The 8,960-nt window shown below is 42.0% G+C and overlaps 1 protein-coding gene across 2 annotated transcripts in view; it reads left to right on the top strand.

Moving 5' to 3' along the window:
• TRIP4 (thyroid hormone receptor interactor 4) overlaps positions 1-8,960 on the top strand; it is an 81,339-nt gene that overhangs the window by 31,958 nt on the left and 40,421 nt on the right. For both annotated transcript variants that reach the window (XM_008060710.1, XM_021713742.1), the window contains exon 8: positions 3,546-3,672. In XM_008060710.1, the coding sequence (XP_008058901.1) occupies positions 3,546-3,672 (127 nt within the window). The remainder of the gene's footprint in view (positions 1-3,545; positions 3,673-8,960) is intronic.

Raw genomic sequence — 8,960 nt, 5'->3', positions numbered from 1 at the left:
CTGCGGTGGCCGGTAGCAGCCACTGCACTCCAGTCTGGGCGACAGAGTGAGACTCCAACTAAAAAATAATAATAATAAGAGCATATCCATACTATGTAAAGAATTTCTACAAATTTAAAGACAAAAGACCAAAATATCTAGTATAAAATGGACAGGCCAGACTCGGTAGCTCCGCTTGTAATCTCAGAACTTTGGGAGGCTGAGGCGTGTGGATTGCCTGAGCCCACAGACTTGAGACCAACCCAGGCAACTTGCTGAGACCTCGTCTCTACAATAAATGAAAAATAATTAGGCAGGCGTGGTAGCACGCGCCTATCGTTCCAGTTACTTGGAAGGCTGAGAAGGAAGGATAGCCAAAGCCCAGCATGTTGACACTGGGGTGGCCATGAGCATGCCACTGCACTCCACCTGGACTATGGAGTGAGACTCCCAACTCAAAAAAAAAAAATGGACAAAGGCTAAGTACAGACAGCTCACAAACGGGGAAATATAAATAGCAAATAACATTTGAAAAGATGCTCAACTATCGGGAAATGCAGATTTTAAAACACAATGTGGGCCATGTGTGGTGGCTCAGACCTATAACCCCAGCATTTGGGAGGCCAAGGTAAGGGATCACTTGAGTCCAGGAGTTTGAGACCAGCTCGGGCAACATAGCAAGACCCTGTCTCTACAAAAAATACAAAAATTAGCCAGGTGTGGTAGTGCACCCCTGGAGTGCTTGCTACTTAGGAGGCTAAGGAAAGGATCAGTTGAACCCAGGAGTTCAAAGCCGCAGTGAGCTGTGATTAGGCCACTGCAGACCAGTTTGGGTGACATAGCAAGATGTCTCTGAAATAAAAAATAAATATAAAAATAAAAACTGTGGGTTTTTTTGGCTCATCAAATCTGACTTTATTTTTTTTAAAGATAATATTGCATATTATATGAATATAGGAAAATGAGTATGTTCTCTTACTGTAAATGGGAGTATTAAAATGGTATAGCTTATGTACTTATGATTCCAACTATTCAGTAGTTTCCAGGGGTTAGAAGGGAAGGGGAAAACAAGTAGGGAGGAGCACAGTTTTTTTTTTTTTTTTGAGTTGGAGTCTCACTCTGTCCCCCAGGCTAGAGTGTAATGGCACACTCGTGGCCACTGCAGCCTGACCTGCTGGGCTCAAGCGAACCTTCCACCTCAGCCTTCCAAGTAGCGGGAATTACAGGCATGAGCTACCACGCCTGACTGATTTTTTTTTTGTGATTTATTGTAGAGATGAGGTCTCGCCAAGTTGCCCAGGCTGGTCTCAAACCCTTGGGCTCAGGCAATCCTCTCACCTCGTCCCCCCAGAGTGCTGGGATTACAGGCGTGAGCCACGGTGCCTGGCCACACAGAGGATTTTTAAGGCAGTGAAATTTCTCTGTGAAACTATAATGTGGACACTTGTCATAAATTTGTCCAAATCCATAAAATATACCACACCAAGAGAGAACCCGGATGTAGTCTTCCCTTATTACCTTTGGGGGGATAATGATGTGTCAATGTAGGCTGATCAGTTGTAACAAATGTACCACTTTGGTGGGGAATGTTGATAATGGGGAGGCTGTGTGTGTGTGGGATTAGGGGTACATGGAACATCTCTACCTTCCTCTCAGTTTTGCTGTGACCCTAAAATGTCTCTAAAAAATAAAGTCTATTACATACATAAATAAATAAACAATAAAAAATGGTATGGTTTTGTAGAAGAGAAACTGGGCATTGTCTCAAAACTTAAATTGTGCATACTTTTTGACTTACCAGTTATATACCAAAAACCAACATAGTTTCTTCTTCTTTTCAATAATTTTATAGTACTATTTGCTGTTTTGACACTTGGAAAATGGTATTATAACTTTTATGCACATTCCTCTGGTTGTTTGCTTGTAAGTTTTTGTTCTAAAAATGTATTAATTAGCTATTTGTCTTATTTCTTTTACAGTTTCTTGAGTTTTGAATATACTTACCACTATGCTATATCTCAAGTCTATTCCCCTCCTGATTCCACTGTCCCAACCCTTTTTAGACTCACCTCATCCCACAGATTCTTGTACTTTTTAAAAGCTTTATGCCTGCGTTTCTGCCTTTCCCGTGGCTTAGGAAATTCCTCACTCAGTCTTTGTCTTTCACATATCTACTCCTTTGAACCTACTTGGTACAACTTGTGGGATGATGAGATAGTAACCACCATAGGGAGTGTGCCTGTTTCAGTAATTATTACATCCTCTCATCACTTGTGTCTTAAACCTGCCACTTAGATTCAAAACAACCATGTCTTCTACCCCTTTTAAGCTGCCTTACATATAAGAGGTTTCTAATAAATATATCTTGAATTGAATTCGAGGCCAAGTTTTGCCTTTTTTACTAGTTGAAGATTTTCATCATGTTGTGCATCAGAATTATCATCATCAATAAACATTTTTCAAGCATCCAACAAGAGCATGGAATACAACAGCAAGTACTGTAAAGCTATAGAATAAGATAGGGTTCTTGTAGGGCCCTATGCTCTCTCTTGCTTAAAAAAATTTTTTATCCTTTGATCTCGTTATAACCAGTAAGATTCCACACTCATTTTTAAATGAATATCATCACATTCTTTTTTTTTTTTTCATTAATCAGTATTTTTTATTATGGTTTTGTGTCATCACATTCTTTTATAGGTTTAGAACTAAATATTCAATGCCAGCATCACAGGCATAGGATAACATGGGCTATATCCTTTTTTTTTTTTTTTTTTGAGTAGGAGTCTCATTCTTTTGCCCAGGTTGGAGTGCAGTGGCATGCTCATGGCCACCGCAGCCTTAACCTACTCAGATGATTCTTCCACCTCAACCTTCCGAGTAGCCGGAACTACAGGCGCGCGCTTCCATGCCCGGCTTATTTTTTTATTTATTGTAGAGACAAGGTCTCCCCAAGTTGCCCAAGCTGGTCTCGAACCCCTGAGCTCAGGCAATCCTCTCTCCTTGGTCTCCCAAAGTGCTGGGATTACAGGCTTGAGCCGCCCACACCCAGCCTCCAATGGTTGTTTAGATAGTAGATGCTACAGTATTTTAGATAAAAGAGTAAGTAGTTTTATGATGGGCCATTAGTGTGCCTTTTTAGAACTTTTGAACCTTGAAGCAAGGATGGAATTCAGATCAGCCTGTAGAAAGGGGATGCTGAGTAGACAGAAGAATAACTGTGAGGTGCGTTCAGTGATAAGATGCCATAGAATACTCTTCTGTGGATCATGCTGTTTCTAGACAACTTTTCTAATCTTGGCATGTTTAATGATCTTGTTAAACATGAACGATTATAGTGTGCTCTACCTGTGTTCTTGATGTTCTGGAATGTTTACTAACTTGTATTCCTTAGAGTTTGGGATATGAAGAAAACAAAGTTGGGGTGGCGAGCAGGGAAGGCTATTTGTGGACTTCTCGATGAATTCTAAATTTCATTACTACTGAAGGATTTTATGTTGGTAATAAGTAAGGACATTCTGAGCATAGAACATTACCAATTATTGCCTCCTTTTGGTTTGTTATCACAGACTAGATGAGACAATACAGGCCATTGCCAATGGAACTTTGAACCAGCCACTGACCAAATTGGATAGATCTTCTGAAGAGCCTTTGGGAGTTCTGATAAATCCCAGTATGTACCAGTGCCCTCCCCAGGTTAGTGGACCTTTGCTCTAATTGATAATGAGAGAAGTTGGGCCCCCAATTTTTATCCACTTAAGTGTTACTGTTTCATAGACTTTAGGTATCTATCTGCTTTCTCAACACACTTACCAATCTTATTTTCTGGCCCATTTTTTTCTGATTTTTTTTAAATTTTATTTTATTTTTGAGTTGGAGTCTCACTCTGTCACCCAGACTGGAGTGCAGTGGCCGCTCCCAGCCACCGCAGCCTCAACCTGCTGGGCTCCAGCAATCCTTCTGCCTCATCCTTCCAAGTAGCGGGAACTATAGGCGTGCACTACCACACCCGGCTGATTTTTGATTTATTGTAGAGATGAGGTCTCGTCAAGTTGCCCAGGTGGGTCTCGAACCCGTGGGCTCAGGCAATCCACTCACCTCAGCTTCCCAAAGGCGCGGGATTACAGGCTGAGCCACCGAGCCCAGCTTTTTTCTGGTTTTTATTACAGGACTTCTGACAAGTTGACCTGTATTCTGAGTATTTTCCAAGAGAGGATTTTGTTAAGTACTATAGAAACTTAGACAATAATGGTCCTTTTGTTAAAGTTCTTTTTCTATCTCTTATAAAATATGGGTAGTTCCATAGAAGGGTGTTTTAAATTAATTAATTCACGCATTCATTTTGCCATTTATTTTACTATCCAGTACATTGAGCATCTACTCTAAACAAGTGCAATAGTAAATGATCAACCAGACACTGATTCTATCCTCAAAGAACTCACGAACTAGTAGGGAAAAAGGTCTACTACATAAGCAGCTCTAATACTAATAGGGTATAAATTAAGTGCTATGGAAATCTAGAGGTGGGAGAGACTGTTTCTAGTTGAGGGGAATCAAAGGGTTTTATAGGGAAGTTGACATTCATTAAAAGTAAATATTCAAGAAAACCCACATTTGGAAATGGTGGGGATAAAAATTTCAGGCAGAATGAGTTGTAGGAACAAAGGCATGTGTATATAAAAACATAGACTGTATATATAGGTAATAGTGAATATAGGCTGCTTAGATAGGACTCATAAAATAGATTAACATGAGACATAGAGTAGTGTTGGGTAGCTAGGACCTAATCTCTAAAGAACTGAAGTGTTAGCCAAGAGTGTGGCATGTGCCTATAGTCCCAGCTACTCAGGAGGCTGAAGTAAGAGGATTTCTTGAGCACAGAACTTAAATGTTTGGCTAGGAAATTTTTAACATTTTGGTTTTCTAAATAACTGAGCCATAGAGGTTTTTTAAGCAAAGAGAGTATGCAATCATGTAGTGCTTTAGACAGGTTAACTAGAGATATTCATTTAGCATTGTATATGTGCCAGGTTCTATGCTAGGTACTGGGAAATTAAAAGGCAAGGGCCTAGCTCCTGTCCTTCAAGTTTAGTGGGGAGATGTTTATGCACACAGTAATGCATAGTTGCTATATTTATTTATTTTATTTTTTATTTTTCAATTATTTATTTATTTATTTATTTTTTTTTTGAGTTGGAGTCTCAGTCTGTTGCCCAGACTGGAGTGCAGTGGCCGCTCCCGGCCACTGCAGCCTCGACCTGCTGGGCTCCAGTGATCCTTCCGTCTCAGCCTTCTAAGTAGTCGGAATTACAGGCACGCGCTACCATGCCTGGCTGATTTTTTAATTTATTGTAGAAATGAGGTCTCGCTAAGTTGCCCAGGCGGGTCTCGAACCCGCGGACTCAGGCAATCCACTCACCTCAGCCTCCCAAAGGCGCAGGATTACAGGCTGAGCCACCAAGCCCGGCTCATAATTGCTATAATAGGTACATGCCATGGGTACAGTAGGACTTTAGGAGAGTGTTCATTAATCTGCTAGCGGAGTCACAAAAGAAATAGTGTTTGAGAGGAGACTTAAGGAGTTAATAGGAATGTCCAAGCAGACAAATCTGGGGAGAGAATTCTAGACAGAAGATATGTGTGCAAAGTCTCAGCAGTTGGGAGCATTGTGAGTTTGGGGGATTCACAAGTAATTAACTATTGTTATGAACTGGTAGGTGTTGTCATTTTCTAGGGTTGCTGTAACAAAGTACCACAAACTGGGTGACTTACAACAGAAATTAGTTCTCTCACATTGGGAGACTAAAAGACCAAAATCAAGGTGTCGGCGGGGCTGCATTTCCTCTGAAGGCTCTACAGGAGAAGGCTTCCTTACCTCTTTAAGCTTCTGGTGGTCTTAGGCATCCCTTCCCTTGTAGCTGCATCATTCTAATCTGTGCCTCTTTCTTCACATGGCCTTCTTCTCTGTGTGTCTCTGTCTCTTTTTGTCCTCTCCTCTTATAATGACACCAGACATTGTATTTAGGACCTACCATAGTCCAGTGTGACCTCATCTTAAGATCATTACATCTGTAAAGACTCTATTTCCAAATTAGATTATATTCACATATTTCAGATAGACATAAATTTGAGTGGGACTACTACTCTCCCCAGTACAGTAGGTAACACTTGATCATGAAAGCCTTTATGTCTCATGCTAAGGAGTTGAGGTTTTATCCTAAAGTAGGCAGAGAAGGGACTTTTAAGAGTTTTAGCAGAAGATTGGCAGTATTTTCATCTCTATTTAGAGAATCGATTGGAGGGAAAGGTAAGACCAGAAGCAGAGACATTGCTGATGAGGTTATTGTGATAGACAATGGGGAGATAATAAGAGCCCAACTTAGTGTTGTAGCACTTATAGTATAATACAGAGTTATTTAAAGACAAAAAATGGGAGCCAGTCTAAAAAATAAGAAAGATTAACCAGGCATGGTGGCATACACATGTAGTCCCAACTACTTAGAAGACTAAGGTGGGAGGATCGCTTGAGCCCAGGAGTTTGAGGCTGCAGTGAGCTATGTCCAAGCCAGTATACTCCAGCCTGGGCAACAGAGTGAGACCCTGCCTCTAAAAATAATAACAATAATAATAATAAAATAAAGACTAAAAGTGTAGATGAGGAGACATGTTAACAAGTTTTTAATAGTATTGTTGAAAGATTAACTTAGGGAAATGGCTGTGTGATTAGAGAAAACAGCTGTAGAGATAGAAAAGAGAATTCAGGCCTTAGGATTGTTCAAATACCAACATTTTTATGAAGTTACTGGTTTCCCCCATAATGGATCAATTTTTCTTTCTCTGTGTTCCCACATAAGAACTTCTGTTCCTATTTAGTATTTACTCAGTTTTGCCTTATATTTTAAATAATTCTTTGTGTGTCTGTCTTTCGCTGGGATTATAAATTTTTTGAAGGCAAGAACCATATATTTGCATATTTTATGTGCCTCCCTAGGGCATTGTTTTTCACATAAAATTTTCAGATAGTCAATAAATACTTTTTTTTTTTTTTGAGTTGGAGTCTCACTCTGTCCCCCAGGCTAGAGTGCAGTGGCACACTCATAGCCACTGTAGCCTCTACCTGCTGGGCTCAGGCGATCCTTCTGTCTCAGCCTTCTAATTAGCTGGAACCACAGACATGCACTACCATGCCTGGCTAATTTTTTTTTATTTATTGTAGAGATGAGGTCTCACCAAGTTGCCCAGGCTGGTCTCAAACCTGTGGACTCAGGCAATCCTCTCACCTCTGCCTCCCAAAGTGCTGGGATTACAGGTGTGAGCCATTGCGCCCAACCAATAAATACCTTTTTAAAGATAAGACACAATTAATGAAAATCATGATTTTTTTTTTAGTTGGGATCTAAGGCTGGAGTATAGTGGCACAATTACAGCTCACCACAGCCTTGACCTCCTGGGCTCAGGCAATCCTTCCACTTCAGCCTCCTGAGTAACTGGGGCTACAGACACACACTACCACACCTGGCTAATTTTCTGATTTTTTGTAGAGATGAGGTCTTGCTGTGTTGCCTAGGATAATCTTGAACTCCTGGGCTCAAACAGTCCTCCCTCCTCAGCCTCCCAAAGTGCTGGGATTACAAACATGAACCACTATACCCAGACCCCAAATCCTAAAATTTTATCACAAAAAGATTCTTAGAGATTCATTTACTCCAACCTCATTCTTTCTTTCTTTTTTTTGAGTTGGAGTCTCACTCTGTCATCCAGGCTGGAGTACAGTAACATACTTAACGGCCCCCACAGCCTCGACCTGCTGGGCTCAGGCAATTCTTCCACGTCAGCCTATCTAGGAACTACAGGTGTGTGCCACCACACCCATTTAATTTTTCTTGATTTATTGTAGAGATGAGGTCTCACCAAGTTGCCCAGGCTGGTCTCGAAACCCTGGACTTAGGCAGTCCTCTTGCCTTCACCTCCCAAAGTCCTGGGATTATAGGCATGAGCCACCACACCCAGCCTATTATTATTTTTTTAGAGACAGAGTCTTGCTGTGATGTCTAGGCTGACCTTTTAGCTTCTGGGCCCAAGTAATCCTCCTGCCTTAGCCTTCTGAGTAGCTGGGACTACAGGTACATACCACCACTCCCAGCTGTATAAATTACTTAATTAAACTATTTGGCCGGGCTCAGTGGCTCAGCCTGTAATCCCAGCACTTTGAGAGGCTGAGGCAAGTGGATTGTCTGAGCCCACGGGTTCGAGACCCGTCTGGGCAACTTGGCAAGACCTTGTCTCTACAATAAATCAAAAATTAACCGGGTATGGTAGCACACGCCTGTAGTTCCAGCTACTTGGAAGGCTCAGGCAGAAGGATGGCCGGAGCCCAGCAGGGCGAGGTTCCGGTGGCCGGGAGCTTGCCACTGCACTTGTGTTGCCCCGACTGGAGTGCAGTGACCACTCCCAGCCACTGCAGCCTCGACTTGCTGGGCTCTGGTGATCCTTCCACCTCAGCTTTCCAAGTAGCTGGAACTACAGGCGTGTGCTACCACGGCCGGCTAATTTTTGATTTATTGTAGAGATGAGGTCTCGCCAAGTTGCCCAGGTGGGTCTCGAACCAAAAAAAAAAAATTTTTTTTAAATAAAAAAATTTAAGACACCTAACCCCAAACTTCACCATTCTAATAGTTTTTTTTGTTTGTTTTTTTTTTTTTTTGAGTTGGAGTCTCACTCTTGCCCAGACTGGAGTACAGTTGCTGCTCCCGGCCACCGCAACCTCAACCTGCTGGGCTCCGGCGATCCTTCCGCCTCAGCCTTCCGAGTAGCCAGAATTACAGGCATGTGCTACCACACCCGGCTGATTTTTTGATTTATTGTAGAGATGAGGTCTCGCTGCCCAGGTCTCGAACCCGTGGGCTCAGGCAGTCCACTCGCCTCAGCCTCCCAAAGGCGTGGGATTACAGGCTGAGCCACTGAGCCTGGCCTGGTTTTTTTTT

Source organism: Carlito syrichta, unplaced genomic scaffold, assembly GCF_000164805.1.
Source record: "Carlito syrichta isolate Samal-C Ts95f unplaced genomic scaffold, Tarsius_syrichta-2.0.1 Scaffold304708, whole genome shotgun sequence".
In the NCBI taxonomy this organism is placed as follows: Eukaryota; Metazoa; Chordata; class Mammalia; order Primates; family Tarsiidae; genus Carlito; species Carlito syrichta.
Note: the sequence above shows the minus strand (reverse complement) of the source record. Positions and strands in the feature narration are given on the sequence as shown.